Raw genomic sequence first — 22,374 nt, forward strand, 5'->3', positions numbered from 1 at the left:
CCATTTCACGGGTGTAGCAATGGGGCCTCGAGAGGCTGAGCCACGGGCCTCAAGTCCAAGAACTGGAGCAGGTCAGACTGACTCCAAGCCCTGCCCATGGTACCACCCAGGGGTGTCCAGCTTTTTGGTGTCTCTGGGCCACACTGGAAGAAGAGTTGTCTTGCGCCACGTATTAAATACATTGTGACAAGTATTCACACACAAAAAAATCTCATAGTCGTTTTAAGTAAATTTACGATTTTGTGTTGGGCCACATTCTCAGCCATCCTGGGCTGCACACGGCCTGCGGGCTGCAGGTTGGACACCCAATAAAACGGCAGGTGAGTGTTGATCTCACTGGGATTGAAGACGGTGACACAGTGATGGGGGTGGGTGGCAGAGTGGCTGTGGCCTCCCTCTGACTTTGTCCTCTGAAAGAAGCTCATGAGGCGCCCCTGGTGCCCCAGGTCCCAGCTGTAGCACCACATTGGCTGGGGCAGGAGGAGAGGGCTAGGGGTTCCCGGGTTAGACCTGGGAGGATGGGACCCAGAGACTGGTGTCCTGCCCAAGGCAGTGAGGACAGTTCCGGCTGTGCCCGTACTTGAGCTGGGCTGAGCTGGGCTTCCAGGGAGTGCCGAGGGCAGCCCTAGGCCGCGAGCTGGCGTCCGGGGCCAGAAGGAGCCCCGGAGAGCACTGTCCCAGGGCATAGGCAGGAAACTTAGTTCTAGACCCTTCCTCAGGGATGCTGTGTGCCTGCCTTAATCCAAGTTCCCTTCCAGTTGTTTGTAGAGACTGTTTGAGACCATCACTGTGGCTCTTATGGCCAGAAAGGGTGAGTAGCTGGGGGTGGGGGATGGAACCCTGGGGCTCCTCCTCATGACACTTGGGGACTGACCTTTTCCAAGGGCATCCACAGCATACACAGGGCATAAACAGGGCCCATTTTCAAATAAGTAAATTTGGACAGAGCTGCCCGCTCTGGCCCCCATGTGGGCAGCCACATACAGGCTCTGACAAGTCCTGCAGCTAAGAATGCCTGTTCACGTCGATTTTACCTGGTGCTTCGCTCGCACTTGACCATGGGTACTCTGAGAGGGGAGTCGGAGTTGTTCTCTGTGGGGCGCATTCTGGGACCTGCTGGGGGTAAAGGAATCTCTCTTAGCTCTCCTGGAGCCCCTGAGAGGCCAGGGCTGAGCTCCGGGTGTTGGGGCCCAGGAACAGTTGACAGTGTGGGGTGACAGTAATGACCCCTATTATGGGGTATATGCAGCCTTGGACAGAAAGCTCAAGGACATCTCAAGGCTGAGAAAGCTTGGGACAGGAGATGGCCTTCCCACCAACCCGGGAAACCCAAACAGTTTCCTGCCTGCAAAGACCTTCCCACCTGCCTGAAATTCTACCGTCAGCCAAGCACTCTTTTGAGGAGCCAAGCCATCTGTTCCCAGCTCATTCAGGGCAACGTGACCCTCACAATGACAGCGCCCCTGTGTCCCCCACCCCTGCAGACGACTGGAGGAAAGAGAAGGAGCAATCCTGCAGAGACAGGAACCCCTAAACGCCCACAGTTTCACAACCTGAGGGGGACAGGGGGACATCTTGGGGACTCCTGGGGCAAGGAGCGCTGGCTCAGGAGACCCCGGTGTCCAGGCCCAGGCCCTGGCACTGTGTCCTGTTTTGGGTCCTGCTCATCCAGGGAACGCCAAGTCCTGTCTCCTCCTGTGTGTCCAGCCTCCACGCGAGGCTGCCGTTAGATGCCAGTGGGGCGCACCATCATGCGCGTGGCGTGCAGCGAGTAGCTGGCGCCCTGGAAGTAGTGCCAGCGGATGCCGTTGAGCTTGCGCACGTGGTTGTGAGCTGGGTAGTAGATGCCGTTGAGGTTTGAGAGGCCACAGGCATCAAACCACCACCCTGGAGGGAGAGAGGAAGAGGCTTTGGGGAGCTGGGGGCCCACCTGTGGGGTGAAGGCAGCCCCCAACCCCAAAGACTAATCGGGCTGTTGCCCCCTCCGGGAGACGGGGCTGGGTGGGAGTGGGCCTGGGCGGTGGGAGGGAGACTCCTAGAGGCCTCTGGAGGGTGGCCCTGGGCTCCGGCTGCGCCCCTTGGCCCCTGCACCCCCAACCGTTACCCCTCCAAGTCCCTGTCTCTCTCCCTCCCTGACCTCCTTCCTGTTCCCTCAAAGTCTCCATTTCCCTCTCTCCACGGGGTTCTAACGCTCTTTGTCATTCCAAGTCTCTCACCCAGGTCTGTCTCTTTCTCTCTCTGATGGTGACCCTCTCTGTCTTTCCCTGGTCTGCATTTCCGGCTCCATCTCCTCTCCCTTTGTAATTCTGTCTCCCCGTAGCTCCCAGTCCCCACTCTGTCTCTGCGGTTCTGGTGTTTCTGTCTGTCCCCATCTTTTCCTGTCTCTGTGTCTCAGGCGGTGTCTCCTAACTCCCACCTGGGGTGGATGGGGCTTCCCCCCGCCTGGCACCCACCTCCAGACAACATCTGGGCGCACTTGCAGAGGCAGTTGTCGTTGTCTGCGTCCTGGGTGCTGAAGTTGGTGCCCTGCAGCACCAGGCTGCTCTGGTGCCCCGCTGAGCCGCTGTACCCGCTCAGAGAAAGCCTGGAGGCCACCGGAGGTGGTGGTGGGAGAGGGGCCCAGCGTCAGGCTGGGGCCGGTTGAGGAAGGGGCTCTGATCTGGTTGTTCTGGGTGGGGGAGCTGCGGACCGGGGTGCTTGGCCCATCTCCCCTCCAAGATCGCCTTCCTTGTCTGCTGCCTCTCAGGGGCTGGGCACCCACGGGGTGCCAGGCCTCCCTTGTCTTGCTGAACCGTCTCGCTGAACCATCTCACTGAGTCTTACACAGGAGCAAGCATGGTTACGATGCTAATACAGTCAGGGCAATGGCTAACATTTAAAAAACATCTACCCTGTGCCAGGCATTGTTCAGAGCACTTTACGTGGTTTAATTCATCTTGTTTAATCCTCACAACACTCAGGTATTCCCATTTTACAGATGAGGAAACAAAGACCCCAAGAACCCAACGAGCCTGCCTGAGGTCTCACAACGACGAGGGTGAGAGCCAGATCCCAGGCCACTGGAGCCTGACTTGCGAGCTACGTGCATTTTCTTCCCCAGCTGACCATCTGCAAACCGCAGCCCCGCCACACCTCCTTACATCCACCCGCCTCCTCCAGGAAGCCTTCTCTGACCACCCCAGCCCACTCGGATCTCTGCCCCGGGTGAACGAACCCCTCCCTATCCCTGTGACTTCCACATCTGCAGCCAGCTGGGGAGGGTTTATAATTTTCTGCCAGGCTGTGAGTCTCAGCTCTGCCCCCTCGCCAGCTGCCTGACCTTGGGCAGACCACTTCATGTCTCAGCTTCAGTTTCTTCATCTGTTAAGGTGGTAATGATAGTCTATTTACAGGGAGGGGCCCTGGCTGGTGTGGATCAGTGGATTGAGCTCAGGGCTGCGAACCAAAGGGTCACCGGTTCAGGTGGCGGGCCAGGTCAGGCCCCCAGTGGGAGCCGCGTGAGAGGCAACCACATACTGATGTTTTCCTCGCTTTCTCCTTCATTTCCTCTCTAAAAATAAATACATATTTTAAAAAAAACGGAGAAAAACCCCACAGTGAGGGCTTCAGTCAGCTGTTGTGAGTCGGCGAGTTCAGCGTGTGATAGGTGCAGAGCAGCGCTGACACGTGATCAATGCTCAGCACGGGTACGGCTGCATGTCCCTTGTTCCTGTGTCCCTCGGCACACAGCCACCACAGGCTTCCACCTGCCTGGCTGGAGAGTGGCGGGTGCCTGTAGCAGAGAAGGGGCTGCACTAGCCGCTGGGGCGAGGAGCCAGTTTGGGAGCAACGAAGAAGGTCCTATGGGTAAAGGTAAGTGGATGCCAGATGTGACCAGGGCGGCTTGGGGGAGCTCTGGTTCTTCCAGGACAGGGCCTGGGAGATTCTCCCAGTGGGGTTCAGAAGGAATGTAGGGCCTGGACATATGGCCTGGCGAGGTCCCTGCACCTCCTACCCACATGGGCTCTGTCTGTGGTGAGACAGGGACATGTCCCTCAGGGTCCTGATGGCTGTGACCAGCCATGAGGCTCTAACTGTGCCCTTAAACATGCCACTGGGGGCTCAACTGATGGATGTGGCAAACTGCCCATCCAAGAGGCCCGTCTGGCCAGGGCCTCCCAGGGTGGGGCAGGCAGGCTGGCCCACCCACTAATATGGTCCTGACTTTTCTTTACGGCCATGGAGGTCTCCTCTCAAGGGCTCAGCGATGTTAGTTCAGAGACAGGCTTGGGCGCAGGGTGAGGTTTGGGGTCAGACTCAGTCTGGGGCTGTGTAAAATCGGGGCTGAACAAAGCCGACTGTTCTCATGGGCCGCTCCAGCAGCACTGGCCTCTCCACTGTGCCCAAGTCCTCAGCTCAGGCCCTGCCTCTCTTCCTTTCCCCTTTAGGAGCCAGCATGGGGGTCTGTGACCTCTGGGGGACACCCAAGTCATGGACCAGAAAACCCCACTTGACCCATTGTTCAAATGTGCTTTGAGTATGTTCATAGCTCAATCCCGGGGAACCCACGCAAACCCACAGGTCTCTGGGGATCACCAAGTTAGACACAGCAGGTGTGTCTTCCATGCACCTGTGGATCTGAGCCTGAGTCTATGCGTCTGTGGTGTGAGCATTTGGATGCCACCTTCCTGCCTGTGTGTGTTTTGTTTGAGTTTGTGCTAGAGTATCTGTGGTGGGTGCGAGGGTGTGCTCTGGAATCTGCCTTTGTGCCTGGGGGCCTGGGGTTGTGCGTGATTTACCTGCGAGGGTTTCTGTGGCGGACATTTGTACACATCTGGGTGTGTGCCTGTGTGTGTTTGTATAGCTGTGCACTTGTGTGATATTGTGCTCTGCGTGTGCCCCAGGGGTGTGGCGAGCCCCCACACGTGTGCATGTGTGCACGTGTGCATGCTTGGACGTGTAGTCAGGCCCAGTGGGTGAGTGCTTCTGAGAGGCACATGCCCAGTGTCTGTGTGTGCCCGACGTCTTATCCGTGCCTCCCCTCTCCCCTCCCCATGGGCCACTTTCTCTTCAGGCTCCCGCATGCACCCCAGCTGGGCTCTAGAAGCCCGCATTATTGTAACTGACAAATAAGGGTGCCCCTCCTGCCCCTGATGCCCATGCCCCAGCTGCTGACTGCGCCAACACACTGCTACCTCTGGCTTCCCTATGGGGATCCTCCCCACCTCACCAGCTGGCTGATTCTGTATGGTGGTGGCATGGGACCAGCGGCTGCTCTGTCACTTTCCCCCAGCCCTGCTTTGGCATTTTCCAGACCCCACTGTGCTTTCTGGGATGTCTACTCCCAGTGCCTTAAACTTTTCCTGTGAGCAGGGACTCTTCCTTATGATCTCAGCAGCCTTAGAAAGATGCTTGTTCAGGTTTTAGGTCTCTGTGGCCAGCTGAATGTCAACTCTTTCTCTGCCTTTTTTCAGAATATTATTACTGTCTGAGATGTGCTTCCTACTCTCTTTGTCTGGAGAATGCCCACCCATTATAGGCATCACTTCAGTGCCTCAGTCTCCACATCACTAAAGTGGGTACAGCAATGCTCACCTCAGAGTGCTGTGGGAGGTTAAGTAGAGCAATGTGCCTGGAACATGGCAGGTGCTCAATAAATGCTCATTCCTTTTCCTAAACAGAGCCAAGGGCCAGGCTGAGGGAAGGAGGAAAACCTTGATGATATTATGATGTTCTCATATTTAAGCTCATCTTGTCATTAAGAAGCAGAGAGGCCAGAGCCTTGACTCCTCCAAGTTCACAAAGTGAGCTGGAGCAGAGCTGGCATGAGCCCAGGTCCCCTGATTCCCAGCCCAGGGATCTTTCTATCTCTCCCCATGGCACAAGACAGGCTGGGGAAGTTGTCTCTCCCCTTCTGAGCCTCTGTAAAACAACTGTCTTAAGGTGACTGACCTTGGAAGGCCCTTCCTGCTCTAAGAGATGGCAGCATCAGCAACATTCTCTCCACCCCACCCCACCCAGTGGCTGGGATGTGCTGAGTGCTAACCAGCTGCCTCCAGATCCTGTGACGTGTGCCCAAATGGGGGACAGATGGTAGGAACAAGAAACGCCCAGGGACTGACCCTTGGTGCAGACCCGGTAGTCACTAGCCAAGGGTCCTCAGCCCACCCACCAGCCTGGGCCCCGAGCCCACCTGTACAGCTGCTCCTCGCTGCCCAGCTGGAAATGCTCATACTGGGCATAGGCCTTGTTGCCTTCCCAGTCTTGCAGCTCCAGGCGCAGAGAGTAGGCTGCCCTGCTGGTGAGCTGGTGCACCAACTCATTGCCCAGCCAGTGCTCCCCAGCTGGGTCACCGAAGCCCTAGGAGGAGAGGTGGGTGAGGGTGGGCTGTATGCCAAAGAGCTGGGTGGGCCAGGGTCTGGGGCCACTTATCCAAAACCACTTTGCCTGACGATGAAGTTCATAAAGTACAGTGTGGGCAGACTCGGGGAGGAGGGACCTCCCCAACTTCTGGAGCAAAAAACCTAAGACTTTTGCAAATGTAAAAGCCTGTTAAAAGTAATTGAATCACATTCCTATTAAGTTTGAGAACAGGCAAAACTCATCTGTGTCGATAGAAGTCAGAATGATGACATCTTTTGGGGGAGCACAGACTGGAGGGCACAGGGGCCCCCAGGGGTGCTGGGAGCGCCCTGTGTCCACCTCTCAGGGGTGACCACATGACTGAACACATATGGAAACACTCACTGAGTCTGATACTTAAGATTCATGCACTTAGTGCATGTATGTTAAATCTCAATTTAACAATTAAAGATTTTATTCAGCTGCATAAATGGTAGAGCACACATTGTTCAGGGACATGGAAACCACTAAAATTTCTGCAACATAGAGCCAAAGGGGAAAAGGACTCAGGGACATGGACACCAGGGCGGTGATTGTGGGGGAGAGGGGGGATAAGAGGGGTAAATGGTAATGGAAAAATACAATAAAAATAAAGAAAAAAGAAAAAATACCCTAAACACTGAAGGAAAGAAGATTCAGCAACATAGAAATGTAAAGAAACAGGAGTCACCGGTGTCCTAGGTCACAAACCAACTCCCTTGGCCAGAACAAGAATTCAGCACCAGGGACAGGGCACGCCTCAGCCCCACTCCCCATTTTCGTCCTGCTGCACCACTGATTACATAATATTCAGCACCCTTTTGTGTGTTTCTGCATCCGAGCACCCTATATCTCTTTGCTATTCTAGCGACTGTTTAAGACCCAGTAGGTACAAGAACACTCATAGCTTATATGAAGTGGACAGCAAACAGGCACAAAAAATAATATTGTTGCATTTCCTTGTGGGTGTCTTTGTTCGTTTGTTTTGCTTTAGAAAACTTGGAGTGTTTCAGTCAGCTTGCCAAAAGTCCTTTATTCAAAATGTAATTAAAAAACTGGAAAACAATTGAGCACTATTTCTCATCTTGTAAAATGCACGTGGTCTTTGGGCCAGCAATTCCACATTACAGGGTCTTTCCAGCACATGTGGTCACGTATGTGTGGGAAGACAAGGAAATTCATTCAAGCCATTCACCCAGGGGTGGGAGAAGAAGATTACTATTTTTCTGTTTCTTTTTTGGTATTCTTTAAATTTTTTAAAAGCAATGAATATATGTTATATTTTCTAAAAACTAAAACATAAAATTAAACTTTCATTATTAGGATATATGTTAGAACTTGCAAGAAGAAGGTTAAATTTCAGAGCATGGAGTCCTAGAAAGCTTAAGGACAAACTTTTCCCCCTGCCCACGACCCACCTCCCATACCAGGTTCCAGGGCTGAAAAGCACCCCCCGCCTCAAGGCAGTAATGTTACCTGTTTATAATCTTTCCATTTCCGCTGAAAATTCACGCTGCCATCCTCACGGCGCTGGATTAGGGTCCATCCACCTCCATTGGTATCCATGTCACAGAAAACCTGAAGGAATTGGTGGGGGAGGGGTTGGGAGACCTTGGGGGCAGCCCGAAGCCAGGTACAGGCCAGCTCAAGTGTGATCTGGCCAACAAGACCACAGGGGAGCCTGCTGGTCAAGGGCATCAGAACGATCCAGGCTAAATCCCCCATCCACTGCCATCATTTTTCTAGAGGGCAAGTGATGCCCTCTCATAACCTTCCTTCCCTCATTTGTAAAATGGGATATTAATACCTTAACCTCCTTGTGCCTCAGTTTCTCATCTGCAAACTGGGGTGGTTGTGAGAATTAAATGAGAGGAATCATCTAAAGAACATTCTGAATAAACGCAGGCTTTTCACTCGTTATTACTGCAGGGCTGCGTAAGGATCAAGTGCTGATAGGTGTGAAGGGCTTGGCACCCAGTGTAGACTCGGGAAATGCCTTTCTGCTCAGTGGGCAGATGTTTTCCAAGCCACTTCCTCTGCGCCGGGCTCCATCCAAGGCACTGGGTGCCAATACGGATAACAAACACAGAGTTCCTTCTCTCAAAACGCTTACCATCTATGGCAATCACTTCTTTCAGTCTACCTTTGCTCACATGTTATTTTTTTCCAGCCAGTTCATTACAAGTCCAATGTTCAGGGAGGACAAACTTGGCGCCTAGCCCTGGATGAGAAGAGTCAGAGACAATCAGACATAAATGAACCCTCAGCATTGACTTTGATTGGAGGAGGCTGTGACAGTGCAGGCAGACTGTTGATGACAAACACTGGGGCAGCTACAAGGAGAGCCGTCAAGAAGGAGCCACTGGAAAACCCTGGAAGGCTTCCCAGAGGAGGTGGCATTGGAAGAGGGCTTTGGTTGATAATGTGTCTGCCAGGCAGATATGAGTGGGAATGGCATTTCCAGTGGAAGAAGCAGCAGGAATAGAGGCTCTGAGATGGTAGAGGCCTGCTGAGTGAGAGAAGGCAGTGGCATCTGCCGTGAGGGTAGCAGAGGGTGCAGTGAGGGAAACTGAGGTCTAGAGAGGGGAAGGGACTTGCTCAAGGCAAGTGAATCTAAAGTAACATTTAGGTTTGATTCCAGATCTCTTGCCTCTTAGGCCAGCTCTTCCCTCTCTATCAGTGTCCCCAAATTTCAGCCATTCGCACCTTCCCAAATTCCACCAAAGCTAAATGCTTAATTTCATGTAGAATATTTACTTGGAGATTTTTTCACTCAAGTAATACTTAGACTAAATGTATTTTAAAAAGACATCAGTACCATAAATTAAAAACTAGTAACACCTTTGTTCAGATAATTGTAAAATAAATGGAAACAAAACAGTGATATGAAAGTCTAGCTAAAAATTGTGAGTCTGGTCTCCTGGGTTAAAAGGGTAGTGTGGCCGGTGTGTTACGGATGATCTGGAAACAAAGTGGGCCACTCTCTTTGATACATTCAGGAGAGTTGAAAGGAAATCGGAAAGGAAGTACCAAGTGTGAACACTGGCAAATTGTTCCCCATACCCTTCCCCTGCTGCGCCTGGCCCCCAAACCCGCCTTCCTGACCTCCACTCTTTCCCTTGACGCCCCTTCCCACCTGATCACTGGACCTCAAAGCTCAGGGCGGCCTTGGGAGCCACTCCGGAAGAGGGCCCCTTATTTCCCACGTGGAGCAGAGAGCCCCCACTCCTGCCTTCAACCGACTCTGTGTAAACTAGAAAGGGACTTCTTTGTGTTAAGGCCCTAGAATTCCGGGGTTTGTTTGCTACATCAGCTAACATGACCTTCGACACAGAAGTCTTTCCTGTGATTGCAACCGAACAGCATCTCTGGAGAAGATGCAGGCGGAGGATATACTCACATTTGGCAACTTTGGCTCTAAGCCCATGAGCTGACCCGGGGCTGGGTGGGGGCTTGAAGGGAGGGCCGCCCCACCTTCTTTGAAGTCTAAAATGTTGGGCAGGCCTGAAGTCGATGGGGCGGGGTTTGTCTGTGGCCCTTGGCTCAGCACCTCTGACAGCCTCAGCCCCCCGAGAGCCCCCTCACCTTCCTGGGCTCTGTCATATTGGCCACACGGATGGTGTAGATGCCACTGGCATTGGCCCCGAAGCGCTGGATGTCTGTGCAGTCCTGGAACACCTGCTCGGCTGCCACGACGGAGGCTGCGGTGGGACAAAGCAAAAAACACCAGAGTGAGCTAAGGAGAGGGGGAGGGGCTAGGCCGCCACTCCTGCCTGCTCTGTGCCAGTTCCAAGTTGGGAGTCACTGGGGACCATGAGAGGAACCAGACCTGGGACGGTTTCCTACAGAAAGTGAGAGTGAGCTGAAACCTGGCTAAAGAGCCATAGCTCCCTGAGTGGTGCCGGAGAGGGTGTTCCAGGCAAAGGGAACAGCATATGCGAAGGCTCCAAGGTGGGAAGAGTCCTGGTGTGTGCAGGGAACAGGGTGTGGTGAGGGGAACGGAGTGAGGCCAGGCGGGGAAACGACTCACACCACGAGAACAGGGCGGAAGCCAGAGAGAGCTTGGGTTGTCTGATCGACCTATGGGGAGTAGGGCAAGGCTGGCTGAGAGAGGGCCACCAAGGAAGGATTTCAGCAGGGGCCGGGGAAGCCTTGAGTGCCAGGCCGAGGAGCTCAGACTGTGCCAAGGAGCGTGGAACAGAGGCTGGAGGGGATAAGACTCCAATCAGGGAGGCCAGAGACGAGGCTGCTGCAGCGGAGAGGGTACTTCCCGCTTCCGCAGACCAGGAGACCGAGACCAGGAGTGAAGTGACAGGCTCAAGGGCACACAGCTGGCAGGCGCAGAGCCTTCCCTCACCCCGGGGATTTGTTCCTGGAGATCCCTTGGGTGGGAGGCCCGGGGTCCCCTCCAAGGCCACCCCTCAGCTGGACATCCCTGAAGCCCTGGGAGCTGACCACTGGTCTCAAGAGCCCATGTTTCTCCTCTCAGGGGACTGTTAATGACCGAATCTCAGTGGGCCCCAGGAGCTGCAGGCCAGGCCTGAAAAAAGTGCCTGTGGACAAATAAACAGAGAGGGCTTCAGATTCCCTTCTCTGTCCCTTTTAGTGGGATCCAGTTAAAGTTTGAGCTGCCAGTCCGCCAGAATCCAGTCTCTGGGTAGGTGGTTATCCAAGAACGGGGCTAAAATTCCAGATGGATAGGTATCCTCACCACTGAGGAACCAGGAGGCCACCAGGGGGCAGGACTTCCTGTCTCGGCCTCTTCCTTGAACCTGGATCCTCGGTCCTGGAGTTGGGGCACCTTAGAAGGAGGCAGTTTTTCCTGGATCACAGATGAAATGACTAAGGCCCCAAACCACATGCACAAACATTCCCTGGGCAGGGTCTCTGCGGCCTCAGCTCTCGGGCCCCTGGTCCGTGGGAAACTGCAGTCCAGCCAAGCCCATGAGAGGTGCGGGCGTAGAGGTGAGTGGGGATAACAATGATATCAATAAAAGTGAAATATCTATTATGTGTTGGAGTGTTTCTTAGCCAGGTGCTGCCAGGGGCAGTGTGAGACCAGGACAAATGTTTTTGGGGGTATAACAGCAAGCACGGGCAGGTGCTGATGGCAACATAGTTTGGCCCCAGCCTGGGTCCCTTTGAATCTCTAGGCTGGTAATTTGTACAGCACGGTCCCATTTTGGTCCTAGGCACCGTGCTCAGTCCCTTCATGTATATGAACTTATCTGGTCTCTGTGCAAAGACTCTGCGAAGTAGGTGTTATTATCATTCCCATTACAGAGGTGAGGAAAATCGAGGCTCTAAGGTGTTAAATGACTCGGGCAAAGTCACAGTGCTGGTAAGTGAAGGAGCCAGGGCTTGAACTCTGGTCCATCTGACTGCAAAGCCTGCACTCATCCCACTACCCACTTCCCCTTGGGTCTCCCCCACTGAGCCTACAGGAGGCTGAGCACACGGGCTGAGCTAATGAATGCTGCTTCTGACATCATGCATGCATTGGGGTTTTTCTGCCTGTGTCCCTGTCCTTCTAACCTTCTGAACACCCTGAGTTCTCCACCCATTGCCAGCCTCCACCTCCCTAGGACAAAGCAACACAGGCTTCCTACTAAGCTTCAAGGATGCCTGGTTCTGGCCCCTGTCTCCATCTGATCTTCTGTTCTACACCGGGTGGCTAATCCTCTTTTAGTTTCTCCATTCAGACAGGAAGAGAAATGACACCCTACTGCCCTTCCCTGGGGACAGTGTGGCAGGAGAACAGGGCCTTCCGGCCAAGGGTGCCCGAAGTGAGGTGTCCAGCACAGCTGTCCCCCAGCCTGGTGAGCAGGCGTTGGGCCACAGCTGGAGACTGGGTTGGTGGTGAGCCTGTGGGGAGAGGCGTCATGCCGGGACCCCGTGCACCGGGCTGAGCTGCAAGAAACCCACATGTGGGATTAATTTCAGCAGCCTCTCTGCCAGGACAATGTGCCAGCTGGTAACAGCTTTGGGTCACTCTGTAGCTCGTGGTTTGGAGGTATCTGCTTCTCCTTCCCGTAGCTTCCTCAGGTCTCACACCCCTATGCAGCAGTGTTTGTTGGCCTTAGATGAAGCCACGGTGCCATCCTCTGCTCCCAGATTGCTGCCAGCCACAGTGCCTGGCATCCAACACTATTGCCAGATTCCGGGTGCTCTTAAGGCTTTCTTGACTCCCCATCGTGACCCAGCAGCAGTAGAAACCCTTTTCTGTGTCTTTTTCTCTCCTCCACACCGTGGTTCCGGACCAAGCTCCCTAAAACAGTCCCGCCCTGTTCACACTTCCCCAGGGACTCCCCACTGCCCCCAGGTTAAAGTTCCCTTTCCTTAGCACAGCATTTTTTTAGGCCTTTCATGGTCTGGAAAGTTCAGGAACACTGCTAGCAGAACATCAGGCACATAGTAGGCACTCAACAACTACACTTTTCCTCCTCCTCCCCTCTGAGACCCACAGACAGGAGGGGTCGCATTTTTGCAAGAGACATAGGCCATGACTGTGTTGTTCGCTGCTGTCAGCCCAGCACCCAGCACCCAGCACTGGGCCTGGCCTGCGGTAGGTGCTCAGGAAGTGTTTGCTGACCCAGTGACTGCAGCTGGAACCAGGAGTGCCTTGGCCGCCCCCAGGGAGCCCCTGAGAAGGAGCCAGTGAGGGACAGGGAGCTGGCCCACGGGTTGTTCTCTCCTCTCAGCAGTCAGGGCCGGGGGTGCCTGGTCACTTCTGTTTCCCCCTTTTGGGCTCATGGGCAAGGGTATTAGGGTGAGCGAAGTCCCCAGGGGAGCACTGAATCCAACCTCCTCATTCAGTATGTAGGGAAACTGAGGCCCAGGGAGGAGTGGGGCAAGCCCAAGTGAGTGGCAATGGAGTATGGATCCTGGAATCCAAAATCATTAGTCTAAGCTGGTGGAGTCCTTGTTATTATCATCATTTCTACTAAACAAATTGGGAAACTGAGGCCAAGAGAGGCACAGGGGCATGTCCAGAGTTATAGAGTCTGGGAGAAGAGGCTGGTTTGGTTCCTGTTGGGACTGTTGACACAGTATTGTTACTGCTTGTTGTTATTTCCATTTCACAAGTGGTGGGAGAAGGGTGAGGGCTTTCTGGTGGGGGCTTCCAGGCCCGTGGGTAAGCAGTGTCTGCGGCCAGCCCCTTCCCGCCCTCCTCCCACCCCACACGTACCCCGCTCACCGGTGCCCTGAGCCACCAGGCGCAGCAGGTGCTGCACTGACTCCAGCAGCTGGTGCTGCTGGAGCTGCAGGAGGTTGGAGTTGCTGCTGGCGGCACGCAGGCTGCGCTGGAGGTCGGTGAGGGCGCCATTCTGGCGGCTCAGCAGGCGCCGCAGCTGCTCCTTCTGCCCGCGGAGGCTGGCCAGCTCCGCCTGCTGCTGTGTCTCCAGCGCTTCCACCCGCATCTCCAGCGCGCTGCGGGGAGGGGCGAGGCAGGGCGCACAGAGGTGAGCCCAACACAGTCCCCAGCAGGCAGCCACGCTTGCAAGCTTTCCTCCTGGGTCCCAGGGTGAGTCTGTGTTACAGACCTGAGCTGAGGCTCAGAGAGGTAGAGCGTGCAACTCAGGATTGCAAAGCCCAGAGGTCGGTGGCACAGAATAAGGATTGGAGAAAAGAGTAAAATGGATTTGGGTCCAGTACAGAAAAGAAGTAGGGGTGGGAGGAACATGCCAGCAACCTGGTGGCCAGGATCAAATCCCAAATCTGCTCGCCCCTTGATTCAGCAGTCCACTCTCAGGCAGTAACGTTCCCCTAGGGAGAAAGGGCAAGAATGCCCGTCGGGAGGCAGGTTGTAATAGGGTAAAACCAAACAGCCTAAATGCCCAGTAGCCAAGGCTGGCTGAGTCTGCTCTGCTTGGTGTCCCTGGAAATATTCTGGAACCACAAAGAGGAAGAAGGCAGAGCCATTTGCACGGAATTGGAAAGATGCTCAGGACTTGATGTGAGCCGACCCTGGCGCATCAGTGCCCCTAGTCTAACCCCACGTGTGGGAGGATAAAAAAGAGAGAAGGAGAAAAAGTATTAATATAAACACAGAGGGTTGCCGGTGGACCTACAGGAAGAGGTGCGGAAACACAGTTGGTGCCTGTGCAGGCGGAAAAGGGGCCGCAGGTCCCCTGAGCGCTGCCACTTCTGCAGAGCAGCGTGGAGTGGACGGAGTTGGAGAGGAGGAGGGGGGCTGCGTGGAGGGGCCGACTTCCCCTTTCATCTTACATGGGTCTCTGTTGTCCGATGATATGAACAGGAGGTGTTTTTGTAATGAGTTTTTAAAAAGAAGAGTTTTGTTTTTTTTTTAAAGAAACACTTTTGACATGGCTCTGTCATGGCTGGCATTTTTACCGCACAGCTTTGCTCCTGTGTGTGCGGTGAGATATGGAATGTTGTTCACTGCATCACCGGCCGTAACTGCACAAAATCAGAAACAACCCCAGTGCCCACTAACTGAGGACGTGGGAATGAGTGCGGGAGGGCCACACAACACACATGCAGCTGGAGAAGAGAATGCATAAGGGTGTCATGAACTTATACAGCCATTTCCTGGACAACTGAGAAAAGAAAAGAAAAAAAAACCCAGCCAACACCAAAGTGCAGAAGAGTGGAATGCTGCATTTGGGTTTAAATAGCACAAAAAGGGATTATTTGTGCCTGTTTATAAGAAACCTGGAATATTAGCTTAGAGAATGCCAGCTTTACCAGGACAGGGATTTTTGTGTATTTGTTCACTTCTGCAACCCCTGGGTCTGTGATAGTGCCTGACGCACGGTGAGAGCTCAAAGAATAACTCCTTCCCCCCCGCAAATATTGTTGGTTGAATGGACAGACAGACACACAAGAAACTAGGAACAGCAGCTACCTCTGCTGCAGGTGAGTGGGTGGCTGAGGGACAGGGAGAGATTTTCGTATATGTCAGGTCATGCCAACCCATTCTCCAGACTAAAACACTAAGTCCAGCCAGGGCAGAAGGATCCCGAATACATGTCGCAGGATGAGAGACAATTTGGACACACTCAGATTCTAGAATTTCAGCCAACTCCATGCACCAAGAGCTTATTGACGACATGCATCTTCACTGATTTCTAGGCCCCTGGTGCCAATTCTGAGTGATGGAAAGTGTCCTAGTCTTTGACCTACGCCCCCACCTTGGGGCGGGAGAATAAGAACGAGAAGGTGACAAACCACCACTAACTGCACCCCGGTCGGAGGGAGCTGGGCGACACCTAGGGACTCATCTTGGCCTCTCACATCGGCAACAATAACATCTCACCCTGTGCACAGGCCTGAGGCCACCTTTGTGGGTGTGTTTGCTCCTCCAGCACCCTGACCTCGGCGGTATTTTCTCTACTCAGCTCGAAACTGAGAGGAAATCAGCCCCGGGTGTCTGCTTCTCTGCCTTAGCTATAACCCATGACTCCTTTCCCGTGTGATTTCAAGGGTGTTCCTCTTGTGCGTATTTTTTTTTATAAAAGCAGAGATTCCCCACCAGTGCAGATAATAAACTGGTCATTGTGGTTGCTGCTGGGAAGGAAAACTGGTGAATGAGATCAGATTTATTTATTTATAAGTAAAGGAATCACATTAAAATGTATGGCATGTCAATTGCAGCTCAGTAAAGCTGTTTAAAATGTATGAAATAAATAAATGGAGAAAAGAAAAAAGAAGAAGGAAGGAAGGAAGGAAAGGGAGGGAGGGAGGGAAGGAGGGAGGGAGGGAGGGAGGGAAAGAATCAGGGTGTTCTGAGTTCCAGGCAAGTGTGTCCGTCTCCACCTGGCACTTGTACTGCCTGGCCCACAGCCCAGCCCCAGCCTCAGCCCCAGCCTCGGCCCAGCCCCCGTGTCCACCTCCACTCCTAGCTGCAGTCTGGTCTCCAACCCTGATTTTAGTCCTTGCCCCTGCCTGGGCCTTGTCCCAGCTGTAGCTTTAGCTGTAGCCCCCAGGTGTTCCCTCACTGCAGTCCTAATCCAGGCCTCCAGCTCTGTCCCCAGACCCTGTTGCAGGCACTAGCCCAAGTCTAGCTTCCAACCCTGGCCCTGGCTCCCACCCAGCCCTGACTCTCGTGCTCACACAGGTCCCGGCCCAGCCCTGGCTCTCAGCTTGGGCCCTAGCCGCTCTCTTGGCCCGGTGCCAGTGCCCACCTGTTGTAGCCCTGAAGCTGGTAGAGCTCATGGCCCTGTAGCAACAGCTGCTTCTCCAGCTTGTTGGTGGACAGTGAGGTCTCCAGCAGCTGGATCTTCATCCTTGATGTCTGGTTCAGTACCTGCCTCGGCAAGCAGGAAGGGGTAGGGGATGCTATGTAAGCCCTACAGGAAGCTGCCCAGCAGCTGCCTACCTGCCCACAGTCTCTGCCATTCCAGAACCTTGCTGACCTGTCTCCACCCTCCCAGTAGTTAATTTCTCTGGTTGTTCATTGATTGATTCATTCACTCACTCACTCACTCACTCAAAGGCCCTAACTGAGCTTATGATCTGCTTCCTAAATTTGCTCTTCCTGTCACTGCTGCTCAGGCCCCCGGGGGGGGGACTCACCCTTGACCTCCACACCTAATGCATCAGCAAGGCCCATCAGCTCCATCTTCCAAATGGCTACCTGACCACTTCCCTCCTTCTGCGTGGCCCCACTCTGGCCCTGGCCTCCATCATTGCTCGTTCTGTGTCCTGTGTCAGTTGTTCACAGGGTCCCCTGTTCCCACCCTTGTCCCCTGCAGTCCATTCTCTGCTCAGCGGTCCCAGGCAGCTTTTTAAAATGTGGCCCCTGTGCTCAAAATCTCCCTGTGGCTCCCACTCATGAAGTGGAGAAGCCCAGTACCCACCATGGCCTTCGAGGCCCTGTGATCCATCTGCCCCTGTCACCGCTCTGACCCCTCGCCCACCACTCGCCTCCTCGCCACTCCAGTCACTCCAGCCACACTAGTGTTCTTGATGTTTCTGGAGCCTGGCAGCCTGGTCCCGCCTCTGGGCCTGCACACGTGCTGTGTTCCTTGTCTGGCTGCTCTCCCAGCAAGCACTCCAATCCTGCCTTCCCGGTGGTGCCTGCCTGGCCTTCCCGGCCTCTCACCCCTGAGGCCACTCCCACCACATGCAGGGGTAGGGATGGATACCTGTTTTATTTAGTGTGTAAACCCCAACCCGGCACCTTCAGCAGTGCCTGGCACATAGTAGGGCTCACCAAACACAGGCCCATTTGCCAGTCACCTTTTCATCCATTCACTCACTCTCCCATGTGCCCAGCTGTCTCCTCTCTCAGTCATTGGCCCCTTGAGGTCAAATGAACTGTTTACTTATTATCCACCCCCCCAGAGCACTGTGAGCCCCCTGAGGGCAGGAGGAACATGCTGTCCCCCTACATCCCAGTGCCCAGCATAGACCTGCACATTGGAGTCACAGAGGCCAAGGAGCCAAACCCAGTGTCACCCCCAGGACTCCTGGCCTGGTGGGAGACCATTCTGTGACAGGGTCATTGGGAGGGGCCCCGGGGGATTACAGGCCCAGAGGAGTCCCTGGCATTACCCAGGAACAGAAGTCAAGGCGAGATGACCCAGGCTGGCTGTGAGCCAGTCTGACTGGTCACGGGGCCCCCAGTGCCGCTCGCACACCCTCTGGTACCTGAGCCTCCACGTCAGTCAGCTTGCGGGCCCGGGCCGTGGTCTGGTTCAGGATGCTGGTGCCCAGCTCCAGCATGGTGGCTGTGTGGTTCTGGACCATATGCTGTTGTACCTGCGACAGCTCCGGCCTGAAGTTCCTCTGGATGTACCTTTCTAGCTGTAGGGAGACCATGGGCTGAGGTCATGGGCAGGGGCTGAGGGAAGGCTCCTGTCCCTCCCACGTGTCCATGAAGGACACAGAACAACCAGGAGGGGCCTCCCTGCCATGGCAGGCCACCACTGCCTCTCGCCTGGACTATTTCAGTAGCTTTCTCCATGGTCTTTCTGCCTCTACTCTTGTCTTTCTTCATCCTCCACTCAGCAGCCAGAAGGGTCCTGTTAAACCTAAGTTAAGTCACATTCTTCTGCTCAAAACCCTCTCAGGGTTTCTCTGGTACTCAGAGGAAAAGCCAGAGTCTGCTATGACTACAGCTTCTTGTATCCCCTGGCCTCCCGCTACCACTCCGATTTTCTCTGTTACTCCTTTCTTCCTCGCTCGCTCCAGAAGCACTGGCCCCTATGACATCCCTCCAACACGGCAAGCACAGGCCGACCTCAGGGCCTCGGCACATGCTGTTCCCTCCGCTTGGAAACTGCACTCCCCACCATCCCCTCAGGAATGGCTCACTCCTTCATGTCACTTCAGGCTTTTTTTACCACTTAGCAGTCCCTGACTTTATGTTGCCTATTTATCTGTCCATCGCCTGTTCTCCTCTTGGAACGTCAATTCTGTGAAGCCAGGAACTTGGTCCCACTCACCACTTTATCTCCGTGTCTTCCAGCACAACGCTTAACGTATGCTGGGTGCCCAGTAAATGCACATTCAGTGAATTAATAGAAAAGGGTGTCAGCAGGAATCAGCAACAGTCACGTTCATTTTCCAGCTCCCTAGGGGAGAGCCAGCAGCAGAGAGTGGGACACATCTTTCCCAGAATAAGAGTTCACAGATCCATCTGCCAAACCGGACATTTTGGTTTCCTGGCCCTCTCCATCGGCCAAACAGGGCTGGTCCAGCCAGTCTCCAAGGGTTCTCCGGGCTTGAAAGTCCTGGGACTGGACAAGATAATGTTCATTTCTTTGTTTGTTTGTTTGTTTTGTTTGTTTTCCCCCAAGAGCAGGAGGAGTTGGTCTGGCTGTGACACCCAGTCAAGTTGCACAGGTGAACAGTGTGTTCTCGGGGCTCCGTGCCCCTCCTCCACGCCCTCTCCATGCTGCACACCTGCGGGTCTCTTGCCACTCCCCCTCCCCTTCCCCTTTCTTCCCTCACTCTCTCCCTCAGTCTTCCATGAGGTCCCGCAGGGCAGCTTCCAGGGCCCCTGAGAAGACTGGTCGTCCCCAGGGAGAGAGGTGGTAACCTTGTCTGGGGGCCAGGCTCTGGCTGCTTCCTCCTTCATCTCTCCTTCCCTCTTCTACCTCAGTCGTATGCTCCCATCCCTTCCTCGCTAAAGTGCTTTTGAATGAGGCCCACTGTAGTGTGAGATCAAATCCTGAAGGGGGCGCATGTGGACGCGCTGGGACTGATCAGAACGCTGGTTCTCCAGTGTGGTCCTTGAAGCAGCATCTCCAAGGAGCTTGTTAGAAATGCACATTTCTAGGTCTCACCCAGGACCTGCTAAATCAGAATCTCTGGGGGGTACCCAGCCATCCAGTGAATCTGACGAGCACTCAAGTGGGTGTACAAGTCACAAAGGGGACTGGGGACCAGGGGCACAAGCACTTGCGAGCTTCTCTGTCCCGTTGCCCCCTCTGCTGCCTCTGCAGCCCCCCAGTCACTGTCCCCTGGGTTTGTCCCCCCACAAACATGCTTCAATAGTTCCCTTCTGAAAAGTAAAGAAAACCGATCCCGGACCCCAGAGACCCCTTCAACTGCTCTTCGGATTTCTCTGTGCCCTCAACAGGACAACTTCTTGAACAAATTGCCTCCATTTCCTCAACTCCATCCTTGCCCTCATCTCAAAAAAATTTAAGAACAGTATTATGGTGTACTTCACACATACAGGAAGAAAAGCATAAAAATACAATAAAAGCTGTGTATTTACCACACTTAAGAAAATATAACCCATCCTGTCTAATCCTGTGCACCCCACCCCAGCCCTTGTGTGTCTCCCCCGCCCCCTGGGAACCCCTTCACTCTTTGACTCGCCTTGGTCCGGCCTCCTTGGCAAGGCAGGGTCAAGGGGCACTCTGTGTTCGCAGCAGCAGTTAACCCGGATGACCACTCCCTTTTGCTGGCAGCACGTTCCCCTAGTTTTCCTTTTCTCGCTCCATCCCCTCCTCCCTCTCTCCTCTTCAACCAGGCTCCTACACGTTGAGGGTGGCGGCTCATAGCCTGGTGCTGGGCCCTTGTCTCCCTGCACACTCTCTCCCGAGGTCAAGGGTTCTTAATGTGAAGACAATTCCGGGGGATCATGAATATGAATGAGGAAAATAATTAAATCTTTTGTTCAGTAACCTGTAATTAAAATTTGTCATGTTCTTTAATGATGAGTACAGGCCACATACCATCGCACTAGTAAACAATCCCAGGACTCTGAATCCCATTCCAGAGATCACGCATACTTTCATCACAACATATGTGTTACAGTATCTTACCGCACTGTTTTTGCTCATTATGACTCTGGAATTATGGACACTCTTGGACCCCACAGTAAATAATGCTATAGTTAGAGCACAGATTTAGGGTTTTTTAAAATTTATTTATTTTTAGAGAGAGGAAAAGGGAAGGATAAAAAGAGGAAGGAAACGTCAATGTGTAGTTGCTTCTCATGTGCCCCCTACTGCGGGTCTGGCCTGCAACTCAGGCATGTGCCCTGACTGGGAATCAAACCGGTGACCCTTTGGTTTGTAGGCCTGCACTCAATCCACTGAGCCACACCAGCCAGGGCTAGTTTTAGTTTTAATATTTTTATTACAATTGCAACATCACTGGGTGTTCTTATGCTTTTATTTTTTGCATTTGAAAGTGTTGTTCTGAAAAGGCTTCCATATGCTTCCCCCAGGATCAGATGCCAAGGGGTCTGAGGCCACAAATGCACCTGGGCCCTGAGCAGGTGCTCCCTCAGCCCCAGGACTTTCACACCCCCTCCCGACTCCTCCCCTGAGTGTCCTGCCCATTCATTGTCTCCACAGGGGTTTCCAACAAGCATCTCCAGCAAAAGCACCCAACATGGAACCCTTGATTCCTCAGAGCCCACCACCCTGTCCGTGCATCCCCACCCTGTTCTCCTTTCATCTTTCTCCTCTCAGTAAAGGGCCCCCCACAGTCCTTAAGCCCCAAACCCAGACCTCATCCTGGACCCTTCTTTTTCTCACCTGCCACACTCAGCCCACTAGGAAGTTCCGGCCACTATGATCCCAATGCGAGTTCTGAATTGGTTCACTTCCCTCTGTCCCGACCAGCTACCCTCATCTCCAGGGGTTAGACCCTCATGCTGTCCCCACCACACCTCAGCCAGCTCCCCCGGGGTCCAGCGTGTGGCTGGTCAGGGTGCATGAGAGTGGATGAGGGGAAGCAGAGCCACACTGAGGCTGCTCTTGGACTTTCCCATGAGTCACGAACCTCCTGGGACCTGCTTTAAAATACAGGCTCCCAGGTCCTGAGTAGGAACTCCTGCTCTCTGCTGTGAAATAGTGAGTTCATTCCTACCACAAGACCTTCTTGGGCATCTCTCTCAAGCCTCTCATGTGCAGATGGACAAACTGGGGCCCAGAAGACTTGCCTAAGGTGACTACATGGTGGGCTAGATTCCAAGACTCCTTGCTTGGGGGCTTCCTCAGGTCTGCAAAGCTGGGTGGGACCTCAGGATAGCTTGGGGTCATCTTGAGTGACAGGAGCTCCTTCAGCACCCTCACTGGTCTCTCATTTGTCCTTTGGCTGCACGTGGCTGCGTGGGCAAAGGCCCCTGGCAGCTGGGGCCTGTCTTGCAACTTGCCACACCCAACTTGCCACACCCATCTCTGGAATGGGAGATCTAGGCCGGATGGGCCAATATGGCCAATGAGGCTCTGGTGACTAAAGTCAGCCTGTGTGGTAGGGGTTAGGTCTGGACCCAAGGCTCAGGAGCTGGCTGAAAGTGTTGGGGAGAGGATCCCAATGGACGCACGGCAGGGGATGGGGCCTGCCACAGTCTCCCCCACACCGTGGGGCCTGCCCCTTCTCTGTCACCCTCATGCTGGAAACTTCCCAGGGCTCAGATGGGAAACGGGGGCCTGGATTCCCAGCACCCCTCCAGCCTGCAAAAAGGCTGATCTTTGACCCTTGGCCTCCCCTCTTCCATCTTGGTCCTGGGCTTGAGTTCTGGCTCTGTTCCACTCCTGCTGTGGGTCTCGCATAGTTGAGGGTTACATTTCTCTGAGCTCA

The 22,374-nt window shown here is 54.0% G+C and overlaps 1 protein-coding gene across 3 annotated transcripts in view; it reads right to left on the bottom strand.

The window, feature by feature from the left end:
- Window positions 1-223: 223 nt before the first annotated feature.
- Window positions 224-22,374, bottom strand: part of ANGPT4 (angiopoietin 4) — a 31,696-nt gene continuing 9,545 nt past the window's right edge. The window contains exons 2-9 of one of the 3 annotated variants that reach the window (XM_045832583.1): window positions 17,977-18,132; window positions 16,509-16,630; window positions 13,550-13,791; window positions 9,946-10,061; window positions 7,837-7,938; window positions 6,173-6,339; window positions 2,454-2,584; window positions 224-1,887 (exon numbers count right to left, since the gene is read on the bottom strand). In XM_045832583.1, coding sequence (XP_045688539.1) covers window positions 1,727-1,887; window positions 2,454-2,584; window positions 6,173-6,339; window positions 7,837-7,938; window positions 9,946-10,061; window positions 13,550-13,791; window positions 16,509-16,630; window positions 17,977-18,132 — 1,197 coding nt within the window. In that variant the 3' untranslated portion in view covers window positions 224-1,726. Of the gene's footprint in view, window positions 1,888-2,453; window positions 2,585-3,559; window positions 3,841-6,172; window positions 6,340-7,836; window positions 7,939-9,945; window positions 10,062-13,549; window positions 13,792-16,508; window positions 16,631-17,976; window positions 18,133-22,374 lie in introns of those variants that run through there. The other 2 variants (XM_045832584.1, XM_045832586.1) reach the window with 2 other exon arrangements.

Source organism: Phyllostomus hastatus, unplaced genomic scaffold (genome assembly GCF_019186645.2).
Source record: "Phyllostomus hastatus isolate PE091 unplaced genomic scaffold, TTU_PhHast_1.1 phas_contig_17, whole genome shotgun sequence".
Taxonomy (NCBI): Eukaryota; Metazoa; Chordata; class Mammalia; order Chiroptera; family Phyllostomidae; genus Phyllostomus; species Phyllostomus hastatus.